General features: G+C 44.1%; 1 protein-coding gene and 1 pseudogene across 8 annotated transcripts; both read left to right on the top strand.

Moving 5' to 3' along the window:
- The first annotated feature begins 780 nt into the window (after window positions 1-780).
- LOC120685534 (disease resistance protein RGA5-like) lies at window positions 781-14453 on the top strand. 8 transcript variants are annotated; one of them, XM_039967521.1, is made up of 6 exons: window positions 781-986; window positions 1076-1159; window positions 1945-1985; window positions 2072-2130; window positions 2227-3188; window positions 3873-5370. In XM_039967521.1, the coding sequence occupies exons 5-6, from the start codon at window positions 2371-2373 to the stop codon at window positions 5026-5028; spliced, it is 1974 nt and encodes a 657-aa protein (XP_039823455.1). In that variant the 5' UTR covers window positions 781-986; window positions 1076-1159; window positions 1945-1985; window positions 2072-2130; window positions 2227-2370; the 3' UTR covers window positions 5029-5370. The 8 variants fall into 8 exon arrangements, with proteins under 8 accessions (XP_039823455.1, XP_039823449.1, XP_039823451.1 ...); XM_039967515.1 differs by having other exon boundaries at window positions 1079-1159; window positions 1945-2130; XM_039967517.1 differs by having other exon boundaries at window positions 1071-1159; window positions 1945-2130.
- On the top strand, window positions 8423-10196 carry LOC120685535 (annotated as a pseudogene).
- Window positions 14454-19056: the final 4603 nt, after the last annotated feature.

Below are 19056 nucleotides of genomic sequence, written 5' to 3'. Positions count from 1 at the left end.
GAAAAATTAAATACGTGCCTGTGGCACGTACATCTTTCCTAGTCTCTAATACAATGCTAAAATATATTGCGTGGTGCTGTTCAACCATCATGCCAAAGTCATGGCGCGACGTTGAAGGTCCATTTTAAACGTTCTTTCCACTGAGGGTTTTAATATAGACTTTGAAAAAGGGCTAAATTGCAAAAATAAAGCGCGTCGGGGACGTGAACCAAGCTACGAGCCAGCCGCCCCGCTTGACTCCCGGCGAGGAAACTTTTCTCGGTGATAATTTTCCAAGAAAACCGAAAATCCTATTTCTCGATAGGATTCGGTTTTTTTCTTAGCATCTGAAATTTTCGGCCTTTTTGAATCCCTGCCCAAACCAAATTGGTGCAGGCCACCCCGCTACCTCCTAACACTAAACCTTGTCCATATTCTATTCTCCATCTCCCTCGATCCTTCCACGACTCCACAGAAAGCCATGATGGCAGCGGCAGCTATGTTGAACAGACTGTCTGTTGCTGCAATATTTCTCATTTATATGTATTGTTGTATCTTGTTTTTGTTGTTAGTTTGTTTGGAAATAATCTAGGTTATTTCCTGCACAAACCGAGAATTTTCTAAATTTCGTCCGAAAGCAAAACGGCGGATCTGAGAATTTTTCGAGAAATCCGATAAACATGTTTATCGCTGACCTCCGGTTTTTTTACTTACGGGTAAGGAAAACCCGTCGTTTCGTTTGGCGATTAAAAAAAAGGACGCGTCCTGCAGCTCACTCTCCATTTATTGCCGTTGCCTCCCCACAGCCCTGTCGCCCAGATATACAGACGCTCCTCTCCCTAGATCGCTCAATCCTCAGTCCACATGTGGTGAATCCCCCCATAATCTACTGAGGCTGTGTGGTTCGAGTTTGGTGTGAATCGGAGTTGATTTGAGTGGGCTTTGGAAACGGTCGGTTCAGCTTGTTCAGCAGCTTCTCCTTGTTTTCCCATCAGCTGTAGGCGCAGGTAAGGTATTCAGCTTAATCGACCTCGAGCACTTCTCTGTTTTTCCTATGCAGGTCAGATCGCAGCTCATATTGGTTTCTTTAGTTCAGCAGGTTGAGCAGCCTTTGTTTCGTCTGCATTGCAAAGCTCGATCGAGTCTCAGAGGCAGGGCAGGCAGCAGCAGCGGCCGATCGGTGAGAACCAACAAAGAATTTCTATGCCTTGGTCTACAAATAATACTGTATATGCCAAGCCATTTATGAAATATGTGCCGATGCAAGTTCCACAAATAATTGTTGTTCTATTCCTTTGGTCTACTAGTTAAATTATCAATTTGCAACCATTAACCTGTTATCGATATCGACAAATTCCAGATTGAATTGTTGCTTCGTTTCCGTCATCCCGCATATCCGATTTCAGTTTCCCGACAGTCATTTTCATCTAAGAAAAATTGTCTTAGGTAACACTTACTGTTGAAGCAACGACCCTCCACCCACCATATTTGTGAGAAAATTAAATTGTATTAGGTAACATACACACTCAACTACCTAACACCAACATTAGTGGCTGTCTAAAAGAATAAAAAGAAACACCAACTTGAGTGTCTTTTCCTAGTACGCCACTGAGGCAGCACATGTGCCATTTCTTTAGTGCATGTCGCGCTCCAGTTATCACCAATATTAGGAATCCAGTGTAGGATCGAGTAGCCCCTGCCCCTGCTCCGGCAGTAGTTGGTCATCTCCCCTGTCCCCACTGTCCTTAGCTTATGGTGACCAAAGGAAGCTTCCTGCATTATTGCCATTGCCTCCCCCACTGTCCTCACTCTCCCCACCTCTTTCATCACTCTTCACACATCCAGGTACGGTGTTTCATGCAAGATTGCTGTATTGTTCTTCGCGCTAGATTACTGTATTGTTCTTCTACGTTTCTAGACCCATCATCTTTCCATGGATTCCATGCTGAGATTTTGCTTTTACAGGTCATTTTGTGCATACATGGGTGAGGCCTTTGTCTGCCAAGGTCATATATTTCATGCAGCTATTCTCTGACTCTGTCGATTTGCTCTACCTTGGTGTTGAAACCTCAGTCTTCGCATCTGATCTCAGGCCTCCTTCGGAATTACCCCGCGGCCGCCCTTCTGCTTTCGGATACGATCCTTACTAAGGTTTGGCGCTTGATTCTTACCATTCTTCTGTATTTCTTTTTGCCCCTATTCCCATGGTATTGAATCGGTCTGTCATTATTTTCTTGCATTTTGCAGGCAATGACTTGCATGCCATCTGGTGGTTGTCGTAATTAATGCCACCCTGCCGCCATTTCCTTCTTTGCTTGCTCTGTTCTAGGGTTCAAATTGAGGGAACATTGGAACCAGGAAAGAGACAAGGGAGTGCAATAGCAAGTGAGCATGGAGGTCGTCTCCAGCGTGATGGGATCCCTCCTATCCAAGCTAGGGGACCTGCTCAAGGAGGAGTACAATCTGCAGAAGAGCGTCAGAGGTGAGATCATGTTCCTCAAAGCAGAGTTTGAGAGAATGCAGGCTGCACTACTCATGGTCTCCGAAGCACCAATGGATCAGCAACCTAGCATCCTTATCAAGCTTTGGGCAAGGGATGTCAGGGAACTGTCCTATGACATCGAGGATAGAGTTGATATTTTCATGGTGAGCATAGACCGTGCGCCAAAGGAGCTGCATGGTCTCAGGGGCTTCATCGACAGAAGCCTCGACCTCTTGACCAAGGCCAAGATCCGCCACAAATTAGGCACAGAAATTAAAGATCTCCAAAGAAGCATCAAGGAGGTGAGCGAGCGCCGTGATAGGTATATGGTGACTCAGGTTGCTGCCAAGCCTGCAGATGTACCTGTTCAGAACCTTCGTCTATCAGCTATGTACAAAAAGGCAGCTGAACTCATTGGCACCGAAGAGAAGAGCAATGAGCTTATTGCTAGGCTAATAGATGAGGGGGATGAGCCATCTAAGAAACAGCTCAGGACAGTCTCTATTGTTGGTTTTGGGGGATTAGGTAAGACAACACTTACTAAGGTGGTTTATGACAAGCTTAAAGGGCAATTTGATTGCACGGCCTTCGTCTCTGTGTCTGAAAATCCTAATATAGAGAGGATTTTCATTAACATGCTCCGTCAACTAGGCCATGATAAATATGAAGTAACATGGGGCACAGAACAACTTATCAATGAAGTAAGAACTCTTCTTCAAGACAAGAGGTATGTCCGAGCCTATATCTGTATGTATATGTGCATATTGATATAATCTAATTTTACATTGCTTTTGCTAGTATCAGCTGTCTTACTTAACCAGCATATTCTCTAATTTAAAATAATGAACTAATTTAAGAACAACGATTTGCAAAAATTTTTAGGGAGATGATTATATCCAGTCTTGTCATATACCATAAACATTTCATTTGAATAAGAGTAGATGTCAAATCTCCAGTTTTAACTATTTAAAGATACCAAACTGAGAAATAATAGAATAAGCTATGTAAATTTTTTAAGTATAGGGCCCCTCTGCATTAATATGTACCAAAAAGCATCTGCTGAGTGGATGAGTGTAGTGGATTTGGGAATTGGAGGTTGAAATAATTTATAGAAAAATGTATTACAGGCATATTTTTAAATTGAATGGAAAATCTAAATTTAATATGGATAGTGTTGATAATTTTCTATTACTCTCTCATACTTGCACTATTATTTCTCAAGATAATATTCCTGCAAACTTGGAAGTTATCTTTGAATGCTGATGTTGGATAAATACGAAAACCACCTTGAAATTCAATGACAACCTTTTGTACATGTATACATTTTCTCTTCGATAGCATGATCATTATAAAAAACAAAGTACATGTCAAGCTTTTACTAATGTATGGTCTCTTTGTCACCGCCTTGTAGGTATCTGGTTGTTGTCGATGATATATGGAGAACTTCTGTGTGGAAGACAATCCAATATGCTTTAGTTGACAATGAATGTGGAAGTATCATTATTTCAACAACCCGCAATCTTGATGTTGCCAATAATATCGGTGGTGTCTACCAACTACAACCTCTTTCTCTTGCTGACTCTAGAAAGTTATTCAACCTTAGGATAATTGGCAATGAAGATAAATGTATTTCAAATAAATTGGCTGAAGTATCTATAGAGATTTTACGAAAATGTGGAGGTGTACCTCTAGCTATCATTACGATAGCCAGTACACTGGCCAGTAAAGAGGGAATGAAAAATATACATGAATACTGGTCCAAGGTGTGCAAAACTTTGGGTTCTGGGCTGGAAGATAGTCCTGATCTAGAGGATATGAGAAAAATACTATCAATTAGTTATTATGACCTGCCTCCCCATCTGAAACATTGCATGTTGTATTTAAGTTCATATCCAGAAGATTATGAGATATGGACAAGAGAGTTGATATGGAGATGGATGGGTGAAGGGTTCATCCTCAAAGAACAAGGGAGGTCCTTATATGAGGTAGGTGAGGATTATATCAATGAGCTAATCAACAGAAGTATGATTCAACCATCGCGTCTCAATCATGACAGCAACAAGGTAGTTGTGTGTCGAGTACATGATATGGTACTTGATCTCATCACACGATTGGCAAATGAGGATGGTTTCCTTGCCACAATACATGACCAACAGCCCAAGTGTCAACAAGATAGGATACATCGATTGTCCCTCCAAACCAGCAATGAAGAGGATATCAAGCACTTATCAGCTGCAAACTTGTGCCATGTGAGGTCACTTATAATTGCTGATGTGTTTCCTGAAGCATTTAAATGGTTGCCACCCCTTTCAACCTTTCCAGTCTTACGTGTAGTGTGTTTAACTGGCTGTGAGGAAGTGGACAATAGGTGCTTCAAGGAAATCTGCAATTTGATTCACCTAAGGTATTTGGGACTAGGATATACAAGTATCACTGAGATTCCAAAAGAGATACAGAACCTACAGCTTTTACAGGTGCTAGACGTAAGGGGTACTGGAATACACGAGCTGCCATCAACTTTTGTTCTACCAAGAAAATTGAAGTGCTTGCGTGCTGACACTGTATAGAGTGTGTTGATGACCAAACTTGGCAGACTGTGCAGAACAGTCAGACCGGTCAAGGTGACTTTTTCAAAATGAAAATTTGACTTCACCATTGCGTAGTTCTCGTCGAGACAATCAAAATAAATATATAGAACGTTCGATTTGGAGTTCAGATGAGAGTTATGGCTTCGTGAAGACTTGACATAGGGTCGGACCAGTCAGACCGGTACATAATGCACAGTCTGAGTTTGAAGTTGTATTTTGACATGGGATTTGTATAAAATTAGACTTCTAATGGGTCAAGACTTCCCCTTTCTATAAATATAAAGGGCCACGGCCGACTAACGGTATCCAATCGATCAAATACATAATCTTTTATATTTTTACTTTTTTTACCCTAGCTTTTTCAATCTATTACTTCTGTTCCTCCATCGTCTCTATGTAGATTGAGGACGTTCTAGATGGCATGTCGGTCCTAGAACAACCCTGCGTGCGCCAGCCCCAATGGGCATTTCTGGGCTAGCGTTCATTGGTCGTTCGCGCGGTCTGCTCCGGCAAAAACCGTTATGACCGGTCATCACTAGTCTGACCGGTCTGAGAGGTGGCGCTGAAACACGCATCCCCGCTCGCTGCACGCATTAGTGCATCTCGTGTGTTGGTCCTAAATTTGCGCCAACACATTTTAGTGACTCCGCTGGGGATAGTAAAAATCAATCGGCTACCATGGCCGATAAGATACCTAAACCTACTGATGTTACTACCGAAAGTATCGCAAGGCCGACTTTTGAGCAACTTTCGGCCGAACATCAGAAGGCTCATCAAATCCAGAAGAAAATCAGAGAAGAGAAGGAGCATGAGATCCAATGACTAGAGGAAGAAGCCATGAAGCATTATATGTCACACTTCTCGATCGATCGACAATGGAAGGTCATGAAGTTCAAGGATGTCACATTCAACTCTTCTCAATTTGAGATAAAATTCGATAAGAATAAACAACCTGTTCTTGATTCAAAAATAGCTAATATGATAGACAATGTTCTTTCTTCTCATGTGAATAAGAAGATGGAATTTGTGGGTCAAAATATTCATAGTATGTTTGACGATCGCTTTTGCCGAATAGAAGCCCATCTTGGTATGAAGTCTATCGGTAATGATAAACATGCATCTACATCTAATACCGATAAGACAACGAGCGGTTCAGCTAATGAAAAAATTCCAACTACTAATGCTATGATTGCTATTTCAGATAACTAGCATAGCCGAATTAACTATAGTTCATCACCGAATGCAAATGCACCATATGGGCCAGCAAGTTCGCAGCTCATATTGATTTCGTTTGTTCAGCCGCAGCTTCAGCAGCCTTTGTTTCGTCTGCCCTGCAAAGCTCGATCGAGTCTCAGGGGCAGGGCAGGCACCAGCAGCGGCCGACTGCTCTCTCCCACGACTGCCGGCTCATGCTCATCTGATCTTGATGCAGATCCTGTGCTGATAGGTGAGAACGAACAAAAAATTTCTATGCCTTGGTCTATAAATATTACTGTATATGCCAAGCCATTTATGAAATATGTGCCGACGCAAATTCCACAAATAAATGTTGTTTATTCCTTTGGTCTACTAATTGAATTATCAATTTGCAACCGTTAATCTGTTATCAATATCGACACATTCCTGATTGAATTGTTGCTTCGTTCCAGTTATCCTGGATATCCGATTTCAGTTTCCTGACGGTCATTTTCATCTAAGAAAAATTGTATTCGGTAACACTTACTGTTGAAGCAACGACCCTCCACCCACCATAATTGTGAGAAAATTGAATTGTATAGGCTGTGTTTAGTTCGCGAAAAAGTTTGGGTTTTGGTACTGTAGCACATTTCGTTGTTATTTGAAAATTAATGTCCAATCATGAACTAATTAGGTTTAAAAGATTCATCTCGTATGAAACAGTTGAGCTGTGTAATTAGTTATTTTACAACTACATTTAATGCTGCATGCATGTATCCAAAGATTCGATGTGATGGATACTGTAGTAAATTTTTTAAGAACTAAACAGGGCCAACACACACCCTCAACTCCCTAACACCAACTTGAGTGGCTGTCTAAACGAATAAAAAGAAACACCAACTTGAGTATCTGTTCCTAGTACGCCACTGATGCAACACATGTGCCAGTTCTGTAGTACAGGTCGTTCTCCAATTATCACCACTATTAGGAATCCAGTGTAGGATCGAGTGGCCACTGCCCCTGCTCCGGCAGTAGTTGGGCCTGGCCCGACTCGGTGGTCCCCGTCACCACCAAGGTTTTGGGATTCTTTTTGGAAAAAATTTCGGAGCCCACCGAATTGGACGAATTTCGGAAAATTTAGACCGGTTCCTACTCAAAATTTGAATGAAATTTAAGCAAATTTGAACAAAATTTATCCAAACGACCATATATGGAACTGGACATAGAGAAGGTGCATGTGACACCAATTTGAAACGCACAGGCACCGGAAGAACAACGACTACACGGTGCTAGCAGCAGGATGCACATGGTAGTGACGACTCGATAGCGGGGGCGAGGAGCTTCCGTGGCAAGGGAGGGCTAGCGCAGGCGGCGAGGAGCAAAGACGGCGCTGCTGGCGGCGGCTCGCAAGCAAGCATACGCTAGCTAGGGATTGTGAGAGCAATTCCAGCCCAGGCTCTCATTTAAGGCCTTACTTTAAATTTTGAGAGTTTATGGAGAAAATAAACTCCAGCAGGCTTTTTAAATGGTCTCCTATTTTAAACTAGTCAGGTTGGCGCGCTACGCGCGCCTATACAAAAAACGTGGACCTAAAATATTAATAGAAAGATATTATCTGTTACTATGTTCGAAGCAACATCGTATCGATGTATTGAGTTAGATCTAAAAATTACAGTAAAGCGGCATAGTAGTTTTGTGTCTGAGAGCACGCCAATCTCAAGCATTGTAGTATAGAGGTACATGTAATTTTTCCTTAGGATTTTTTTTTTGTCAGTAGGTATAGTTTAATTACTTTAGTAGGGAAAAAAGTAAGATTAGAAATGAATGAACATTTTAATTATATTTTGTGGATTTACGGAGGGAAATCAAAACCCAAGAAGTAGTACAACTACTATATGTAAATGTAGTATACAAAGTTTAGTTATTATTTTTATATGTAGGAAGTAGTTAAATATACTTTGTATTGTCAAATAATAGAAGAAAAATATTTTTTAAGATAAAAGACTAACTTAATAGAATCGTGGGCCCACGGGGGTCCCACTTGAATAGTACACGCCCCACGTGGGTTCCGCCTGAATAGTACGTGGGCCCCACGTGGGTCCCACGTAAATAGTATGTAGGACCCGCATGAACAGTGTACTTAATGAGCTCTTAAATTAGCACCCGGTCCTTAGGAATAGGAGCCTGCCATCTCCTGCACCCCACCCGCCGGCCCGCACCCTGCGCGCCGCCCCGCCGGCGCGCAGGCCAGATCCACAACCTCGATTGGCTATGGCTCCCAGATCCACGCCGCCGCTTCCCAGTAAAGCTGTTGTCGGCCGGTGGCGTCGCGCTGTTGTTGATGAAGCGGCAATAGCGGACGTCGTGAAGGTGCTTCCTCCTCCTCCGGAGAGCGGCGCCGAGTCCAGGAGGTCGTCGCCGTCCCCGACCGCGTCGCCGGAGTTCGAGTTCTGGATGGTGGGCAGGAACCGTCCGCGTTCCCAGCCCCGGCACTGCTCACCGCCGACGAGCTCTTCTCCGGCGGCGTCGTGCTCTCGCTCCACAACCTCCAGGCGGCGGCCCCCGACGGCGACGGCGCCCCTGAAGGCGATGCCGAGGGCGCCGCCAAGAATGCGGACTCCACGGGGCTCCCGCTGCCAGAAGCGGAAGGCGAGGTTGGAGTCTGGCATCGCGCCGACGCCTGACCTCCCCGCGGTCACGATCAAGTGGAAGGACATCTTCAAGGCGGGCAGCAGCGAGGCCAAGGACAGCAAGAAGGTGGAGCGCCACGTGAGCAGCGTCAGCGGGAATGCCGCGAGCGTGCCGCCGGCCCCGCGCAAGGTGAGCAGCGCCTTGTGCTCCTGTAGCAACTCTCGCGGAGAGTCCTCCGGACCTGCGCCGGCCATTCCTACCGCCGTTGTGGTTGCAGTTGCCGCCGCCGCCGCGGCAGCAGCAGTAGCACCACCGGCAGCAGAAAAAGATGCGACGGCCGCCCAGGCGGTGCCGTTGCCCACTTCTATCACCACCAGTAGCAGCGCCTCATCCACTAGTAGCACCGCCCAAGCACTGGCATCCGCGTCGGGCGCCCCAGCCCCGTGTGGCAGCTGCGGCGCAACAAGCTGCAGCAGACTGCCGCCGAGCAGAAGCATGCCAGCGCCAGGAAGAAGGCCACGCCCGCCCCAACAGCAACAGCAGCGACCCAAGCAGCCGGCGACGACAAGACGGCGCCGAGCGTGGCCGCACCCGCGGCTGGGTGCCGGAACAACGCGGGTTGCTCGGAGGGCGCCGAAGAGGAAGGGAACCCGCCGCAGGGCCCACAGGGTGGCTGGCGCGAGGTGCAGCGTGCGAGGGCGCTACGGCGCATGCACGGCCGGTGAGGATGCGGCGGACGACGGCGGCGGGCGCGGCGCCGGCTGCGGCTGCACGAACGGACTCGACAGTGGAGGCAAGAAGGATTCGCACTACGCTGAAAGTGGGTCCCGCTGATTTGCAGGCCGGGATTTGAAAGCCCGGCTGGAGTTGGGTCCGAATTTTGGCCCCTAGATCTTGCAGCCCGGATCCTAAATTGGAAAAATAGGGCCTCATTTTAAGAGCCTGGCTGGAGATGCTCTGAGGGTGTTTTCAGCATTGCATTGACGAAGGGCTGTAAATTTGAACTGGGCCGAAATATTTTGGCCGGTTCACATTTATCTCGGGCCGGACCGAAATGGGCGATTTTCGGTGAAATTCGGTCCATTCGGGCCGAATCCCAGAACCGTGGTCACCACTCTCACTACTAGAAAAATGCCTATTAGTACCGGTCGGGAACCCCTGTTTAGTACCGGGCTCCCGACCGGTACCTGTTGGCCGGTACTAAATGGGACATCATTTAATACCGGTCAAAATGCCTGGTACTAAATGGTCCATGACCTCTAGCCTCGCGCGTTGCTTTCTTACCATCCCACCTATGCATCACATGTGACTGTGTGAGAGATGCTTTTCTTTTGAACCAACCCGGGGAGGACCATTTAGTACCGGGCCAAGCCACCGGCCGGTACTAAATGACGCATTTCAGTACCGATCGGTGTTACCGACCGGTACTAAATGGACGCGCCTTTTTAGTACCGACCGGTAACACCGACCGGTACTAAAATGCGACATTTAGTACCGGCAGGTGGTTTGGTCCGGTACTAAATTGGCTCTGAGGGCTTTCAAATTTGGACCCGGTACTAAAATGGCATCGGGACAAGTTTAGTACCGGACCAAATTACAACCGGTACAAACAGTCACGGACGAATGAGACATTTTCTGGTAGTGTCTCCTTGGCTTTATGGTGATCAAAGGAAGATTCCTGCACTATTGCCATTGCTCTCCCCTCCTCTTTCATCACTCTTCACATCTAGGTACGGCCGGCCAGACGCCATAGGTTTCATGCTAGATGGCTGTATTGTTCTTCACGCTAGATTACTGTATTGTTATTCTGCATTCAGTGGCGGATCTAAGGGGGGGCTAGGGGGGCTCTAGCCCCCCCTACCGCCTGGGACACCATGGAGCCCCCCCAAGAATTTTTTGCGTCATCAATGGAGGAAGGGGGTGCTCAGGACTTCAGGAGCTCGAGGAAGAAGAAGCTTCAGCCCCCCTTACTTTATTCCTAGATCCGCCCCTATCTGTATTCGTCTTTCCATGGATTCCACACTGATATCTCGCCTTTTACAGGTCATTTCTTTTCACACACGCGTGAGTACGAGGCCTTTGTCTGCCAAGGTCGTCATATGAAGTAACATGGGGCATAGAACAACTTATCAATGAAGTAAGAACTTTTCTACAAGACAAGAGGTATGTGTTGACATTTCTTAGCGCAATCACTAGGAACGGGGGTGTCCCCAGCAACGGCGCCAGAAATGCTTGTTGACATTTCTTAGCGCAATCACTAGGAATGGGGGTGTCCCTAGCAATGGTGCCAGAAATGCCGTGTTGGTATGTCTTAACGTTTATAGAAAGATCCGCAAGCGCACGGATATATCGTTATAGTATTTCACCCGGAAGTATTCAGGGTATCGTTATTTATATTTTCCCAAGGAATGGCGAGGTTGTGTAAAGATATTTACTAGTTCCATAACAATGACATTTATGAAATAAGGTGCAGACTACGGATTATGCAGCGGTAACTGATAAATAAAGGATAATCAAGGGTAATGTGACACACAGAACAACCAACTCTCATGAATAAAGAATAAACAAGCACACCTAAGGTTAGCGAGAGCGTAGGCACAGATCCTAGTATACTATTCATATTAGCAGATAAGTTATGTTAGCCACATGCTTAGAGTTGCAGATGCCGGGAAATTAGGGACATTGGGGAGAATGACCCGCACTGGAGAACATCCAGTCCCATTTCATCTTTGCATGAACTCCTACACGATACTCGAACGTCGGGGAGTACATTAACCGAGAAGCAGCTTTCCGGCGGACCGACAGGGCTGTCACCACCTGCGGTCTACCCTAGTCAAACCGTGGAGCACCGTCATATCCGAGGGATCCCGCATACCCAGGCACCATGCCCCCTATGAGGTCATTACCTTAGCACCCCCGGGTCCCCCACCCTTCGGATGGACAGGTAAGATGCTAAGGTAAGCTTGAAAGCACAACGAACCGATATCCTTACCGAGATCATCTGGTCTAAGCAAGCAACTAGTATAACTTGATAAAGCACAGATCAAGGCTAAGCAAGCTACGAACATAGCAAGATAACCAAGAACGAACTCTGTATGAATCGCATAACAAAAGTCGGAATACAAAGCCATATCAGAGGCCGAGGATTGCTCGCCGACCCTGAGGACGACTAGATTCGCTAAGGAGATGAAGTACTAGCCTAGCTCCACTACCCTAAGGAGTACAAGTCACAAGAGAGTGTGAGAGAGATGCCTTCAAGTGGTGTGTGTGTGAGAGAGAGTGGTGGGAGGCCTCTTATATAGTGCTTGAGGTCGGTTCCCGCTAACTCTTTACATTGAAACATCCCTAACTGACCTCTAGAGGATAAGACCTGATCTCCCGCCAAAATGCACCTGGCCGGAACCAGGGTGGGTTCGGCCGGAACCATGGTTTGGCCGGCCCTACCTTGGCGCCCTGGCCACCGCCTTTCTTCGTGTGTCTGCCTGGTGAGCCCTGATGCTGGTATGTCGGTGCCGGGATCTAGTTGGTCAGTTTGGTCTGTCAGGTGGGCTTCTTTTCCATGTGTTACGCAGGACGCGATCTTCTGCGACTTTGTCTGTGTATTCTTCGTGTTTTCTTCTTATTCCGGACTTGTGCTCCTGAAAACATAAATTTTCGAAAACAACTGTGGAGCTAGGTTAGTGATACAAATATGCGAGTGAGAGGTATGATTTTCCTTCTTTTATGATTATAGTTGACGGTCATATTTCGCACTTAACAACCGTCAATAGTATGTCTGAGCCTATCTCTATGTATATGTGTATATTGATATAATCTATTTTTGCATCGGTTTTGCTAGCAGCAGCTGTCTTACTTAACCATCATATTCTTTAATTTAAAATAATGAACAAATTTAGGAATAACGATTTGCAAAAGTTTTTAGGGAAATGATTATATCCAGTCTTGTCATATACCATAAACGTTTCATTTGAATAAGAGTAGATGTATCTTCAGTTTTAATTATTTAAAGATACCAAACTGAGAAATAATAGAATATGCTATGTAAATTTTTAAGTATAGGGCCCTTCTGCATTAATAAATATGTATCAAAAAGCATCTGCTGAGTGGATGAGTATAGTGCATTTGGTAAATGGAGGTTGAAATAATTCATAGAAAAATTTATTACTGGCATATTTTAAAATTGAATGGAAAGTCTAAATCTTATATGGATAGTATTGATAATTTGCTGTTACTCTCTCATACTTGCACTATTATTGTCTCCTAATAATATTCCTGCAAACTTGGAAGTTATCTTTGAATGCTGATGTTGGATAAATACTAAAACACCTTGAAATTCAATTACAACCTTTTGTACATGTATACATTTTCTCTTTGATAGCATGATCATTATTAAAAAAGCAATGTTTATGTCAAGCTTTTACTAATGTATGGTCTCTTTGTCACCCCCTTGTAGGTATCTGGTTGTTGTCGATGATATATGGAAAACTTCTGTGTGGAAGACAATCCAATATGCTTTAGTTGACAATGAATGTGGAAGTATCATAATTTCACAACTAGCAATCTTGATGTTGCCAATAAAATTGGTGGTGTCTATCAACTACAGCCTCTGTCTCTTGCTGACTCTAGAAAGATATTCAACCTCAGAATATTTGGCACCGAAGATAAATGCGTTTCAAATAAATTGGCTGAAGTATCTGCAGAGATTTTACAAAAATGTGGAGGTGTACCTCTCGCTGTCATTACAATAGCCAGTACGCTGGCCACTAAAGAGGGAATGGAAAATAAACATCAATATTGGTCAAAGGTGTGCAAAACTCTAGGTTCTGGGCTGGAAGACAGTCCTGATGTAGAGTATATGAGAAGAATACTAGCAATTAGTTATTATGACCTGCCTCCACATCTGAAAAATTGCATGTTATATTTAAGCTCATATCCAGAAGATTATTTGATAAGCACAAAAGAATTAATATGGAAATGGATGGGTGAAGGGTTCATCCTCAAAGAACAGGGGAGGTCCTTTGATGAGGTAGGTGAGTATTATATCAATGAACTAATCAACAGAAGTATGATTCAACCATCGCGTCTCAATCATGACAGCAACAAGGTAGTTGTGTGTCGAGTACATGATATGGTACTTGATCTCATCACACGATTGGCAAATGAGGATGGTTTCCTTGCAACAATACATGACCAACAGGCCAAGTGCCAACAAGATAGGATACATCGATTGTCCCTCCAAACCAGCAATGAAGAGGATGTCAAGCGATTATCAGCTGCAAAAAATGTGCCATGTGAGGTCACTTATTGCTGATGTGTGCCCTGAAGCATTTAATTTGTTGGCACTTCTTTCAACCTTTCCAGTATTACGTGTACTGTGTTTAAATGGCTGTGGTTTTGTTATGGAAAGATGCGTCAAGGAAATCTGCAATTTGATTCACATTAGGTACTTGGGACTAAGAGAGACATGCATCACTGAGATTCCAAAAGAGATCCAGTAGCTACAGCTTCTACAGTGTCACACCCCAAAATTTCAATTTTGGGATGTGAATATCTTTTTGAATGTAATTGTCCATCTTTTTGAATATTTTGAGAATTTTCCGAAATTTTCTAGTGTTTATTCTCACTTTTCCCTAGAGCTGAACCCAATTGATGGAAAGGTCTAGTATCTTTTTCACGGGATTCAAGTATTTTTTTTATTTGAACTTCTCGTGTCCCAAATTGTCCCTAGAATTTTCCTTGAAATTTTTGGGATTCTCGGAATATATATTTGGATTAAGGGATTTATCTAGATTTTTCTAGATTTATTTTAAACCTAAAATATATTCTAAACGATCGAAATTCTTTCTTTTTTTTCTTGGATTGGATGAAACTTGTTTTTCCCCAATCGAGTTTCCCGATTCTCTAATCTGGCTTCACGATCATATTATGCTCGAAGCAGTGTCGTCGCTCGTTTTCCGACCAAGCTTCGCTGTCATCGCCGTTAACTCCGATGACTATCATCGTCGCTCTAAAATCCTAAATCCAATTTGATCGCTCTCGGTCGCACAACATTTTTTTCCTTCTCTTTTTACCTTTCTTTTCTCCACAATACGAAATCTATCCATCAACCCGATTTAATCTCCGCTTTCTGTATGTGCGCGCCACGACTCGTTGACCGAGTTCGTTTGGACCATGCATGCCTAATTAACGTTGCCGTACCACACCTAAAGCGTCCTGTGTTTTGTGCTTCGTCTGAGGTTGGATGACTCACGCTGTTGTCCTTGGTGTGTGTATCATGCAAGCCCGGCCGTTCTTGCCCCATCAAAAGTTTCAGCTGCCGATCTCCATATATATCCTATATGTTCGAAGCTCTTGAACGGCCTGCTCGCCAGCCTGCTGAGCGCCTCTATCTCCTTTTTCCTCGATCCAGTTTCTTGGGCCCACACCCAAATCAGTTTCGGCCGTCAACTGGCCTCCCTTGCAACCGAACCTAACCCAGGTTTTGGGCTTCCTGGTCGAGCGAGATAGGGACTCGGCGCCGCCGCGTGAACCCCCAACGCGCACGTTCCCTGGCTGCGACCTGACACCCCCCCTCTTGCCTCGCATCATCACGCACGGTGCAGCCATGCCTACCCTTGCATCGTCCTCCTGCTCCCTCTCCCTCGCATGAGATTTCTGCGCCGTCACTCACCAGTCTCTCATGCAGCCGCCGGCAGGATACAGCGCCGCCGTCCCTTCTTCCTGTGTATCGCTTGCCGTGCTCTGCTCGCCCGATTTCGCCAGCCTGGAGATCAGCGGAGGAGCAGCATCGTCCTCTTCGAACCAGCAGATCGCCGCCGCCGGATGTCCCGGTTGCCCGATTCGTCGCGTCCACCGCACGATTGACAAGATGGACAGCACCACGACAACCCCCTCGACAAGATGACTCCGTTTCACCGACCCTGGTTGCCGTCATCCACCCGAGCCCCGCCGTCCGCGGAGCAGACCCGAGCAGACCGCCGCTGGCCGCCGGAACACAAAGCGAGAAGAGCCCCCAAAGGCCATGTACGCCATGGCCAAAACAGCAAAGGTTTTGCGATCTAATTCTTAGAATCTATGTTTTATCATGTTTAAGTCCCTGAACGCTATATAGCTCATAGACTACACGGTTTTAGTTCCGTTTTAGTTCGTTCTCATTGCATTATCTTTGTTTTAGCACGAGCATAGTTGTTCCGTAGTTCGGATTTTATAACTAAATTTATAATCAGTTTGATTAATACTTATTTGAAGTAGCTTTTCTAATTAAAAGCAAATTAGAGCTCTACGCCGGTTTTTATAATAAATATTAATATGATTAAACATCGATTTAAATGTACTTTTCAATATAACTTGTTTAGAATCAATGACCATATATAAAATTTCTACGCTAGTTGCTCTCACATGTCTTTTATTTGCTAGTTAAATAGATAACTGGTTTAATTTATTCTAAAACTCAATAAATAAAATTTGATTAAGTCTAACTCGCCTTTATAAATATAAATTAAATTAAGTTAATTAGAATATATCCTTTACGTGTGTTTTTATAAGTAAAATAAATCTAGCTTATAGTTTTCTTTTCTGCTATAATACCAATCTTCCGATAGTTTGTATCTTTTCAGCAGTAGCTTCGTTCTCAGCGTCTCTTTCGTTCTCGCGATTGTAGATTCGAGCCTTGTCCTTTAGTGTGCTTCTTTATGCTTTTCTTTTGTTTGGTGTTGTATTCTTAGTTGTGCTTGTTTGTTTCTTGTATGTGTGATGATGCTTGTTGCGAGTAGAAAGGAAAACAATTCGAGAGTTCTAACGATGAAGATCGAGATGCAAGAATAAGAGTTGAAGACTCTGAGCAGTTATTATATGGATTTAAGGCAAGTATATTCATTGATCATATTTGCTCCTACTCATATTTAATTTATGCTTGCATGCATTAAATTGATCGGGTACCTATTATCCTCATTGTTTATCCTTGTCCTTGAATAGTCGGGTTGTTTTTACAAAATCTTGTGGGTAGAATTGCTTAGTTGCTGAACAATGATTATGAGTGGTTTACAATAATGATACTTGAGACATGATTCTATACTTTATAACTTTTGGAACAATATGGTGAACTTGTGAAGTTAATTAAAATCAACTATGGAGCGACCATCCGGGAAAACAGCGCAACCACAAGGACTATATGGCTCTGGTCTTGGCTGATTAATTAGATTTCTGTAGCTCGTTAGTAGCTTACCGAAAGGCGCAAGAGGGGGGACTAGGTTCAAGAGGGGTACTCGGCCTGCCAGAGGTGTATTGGTACGCTTACAGGGTACGCTCGCTCTGGGGGAGGGTGCACTCGCCTAGCGGCTGAAACCTTAGCAGGCTACTACTGGTTAGATAGTCTTTGTAAAGGCCTCATAGTGTACCCATGCAGTCATACCTAAGGAAGTGTGGTGAGTGTGCTTGATCAGCACCGCATGACGGGTAACACGACTTGTGGATAAAGTATGCAACCTCTGCAGAGTGAAAACTGGTATATCAGCCGTGCTCACGGTCAAAAGCGGCTCGGACCCTCACATGTCTACTTAATGGAAATCGTTGCTTTAATTCAGATATTTAATGTTCCAATTTATTTGTTCACTCAGATATCAACTTCTTTTTCATAAATGTGGGATGGTTTCATATATGATTAGTAAATAGGCTATTAATGTTTAACTATTAATTAAAATGCTTACTGCTTATTCAGCCAGCCTTATTCCTTGATTTAGCCTTGCATGTCATTTATTTTCCAATATACTTACTGAGTACGATATGTGATCACCCTTGCTATAACCACACTGCTCAGAGAAGAGAAAGCTGCTTGAAGTTTGTTGAAGATGTTGCTGAATTCTAGGCATACGCAACCCTCAGTCGATTGCCTGTGAAGTGTGGAGCCGTCGTTTCCAGTTGAAGCTGTGTATCTCTTATAGATCTTTTAATCGTTGTAAGTCTCTTTTACCTGACATTATTGCTCATTATGCCATTATGACATCACTATATATATGAAACTTGATCCTGGCATACATATAGTTATGCATTCGGTTTTCTTTTAAAAACCGGGTATGACATACAGGTGCTAGACATAAGTCATAATAACATACACGAGCTGCCATCAATCTTTGTTCTACTAACAAAATTGGTGCACTTGTGTGCTGACTCTCTGAATGGAGTGCCGGCTGGCTTCGGGAACCTCAAGTTGCTGCAACAGTTGGATGTTCCTGCTATCTATGTGGAGTCCCCGTCCATGTTGAATAACTTTTCTGGGCTAAGCGAACTGAGGGGTGTGAAATTATGGTTCAACGAATGGGATGAGGGCTACGTCAAGCCTTTTTTGCAGTGTCTATCCAGCTTGGTCAATCTACAGTCTCTAGAAATAATTGGTTCCAAATGTGACTTCAGTTGTTTCCCATGTGACAGGCTAATAGTTCCGCTGACGGGGCTTCAACAATTCAGAAAATAGATATGAGTGATATCACCGTGCATACAGTGCCAAAATGGATGTCCGCACTCTGTTTCTTGACCATCCTACGTATCTGCTTATTAACGCTGGGAGAGGTAGGACTTATGTCCTTGGGAGCATACCATAACTTTCTCATCTTGACATATATTTAGATGCAGAAGAAGAGTTGGTCATCAACAATGCTTATCCATTCCTATGTCTTAGAAAGTATGAAATCAACTACATCACAAGGGTGGTGTTTGCGCAAGGAGCAATGCCAAAGCTTCAAACCCTGTGGTTAGGATTTGAAAGTATGGAGTCTTCAATGGGTCAGTCGGGTGACTTTGCTGTTGGTTTTGAGAACCTTTCTTCGCTTGTGGACGTCCATGTTTCTTTATATTGTTTGGAAGACAGGTCCAAGGCTGCGAAGACTACAATTCAAAATGCAGTCGACATAAATCAGAACAAACCCTCATTGACGATGAGGCCATAGGTAACTATACTGGCTCAGCCTTTCCAGTGTGAAATATATAACTTTTAATAATTATTGCTCTACCTAAGATTTATTTGTTTGATTGTCCAATGTGAAATATATAACTTTTAGTTCCCGGTCTGCAAAGATTTACTTTTGGTGTTGCACTTATGTTAACGGCCTGCATGCATGGTTCTCTCCACCAAGGCAACACGTTTCTTTGTCTTCTCTGATAAGGTTTGGGTTTGCGTTTTGTTCTTAAACTTGGGTTTGCTTTCTC

Source organism: Panicum virgatum, chromosome 8N (assembly GCF_016808335.1).
Source record: "Panicum virgatum strain AP13 chromosome 8N, P.virgatum_v5, whole genome shotgun sequence".
Classification (NCBI taxonomy): domain Eukaryota; kingdom Viridiplantae; phylum Streptophyta; class Magnoliopsida; order Poales; family Poaceae; genus Panicum; species Panicum virgatum.
This window is presented reverse-complemented; position numbering and strand designations above follow the sequence as displayed.

Coding starts and splice junctions, on each gene's coding strand:
- LOC120685534 (XM_039967515.1), top strand. CDS start 2,371: ATGGAGGTCGTCTCCAGCGTGATGGGATCCCTCCTATCCAAGCTAGGG. Junction 3,189..3,872: donor ACTCTTCTTCAAGACAAGAG/GTATGTCCGAGC, acceptor ACCGCCTTGTAG/GTATCTGGTTGTTGTCGATG.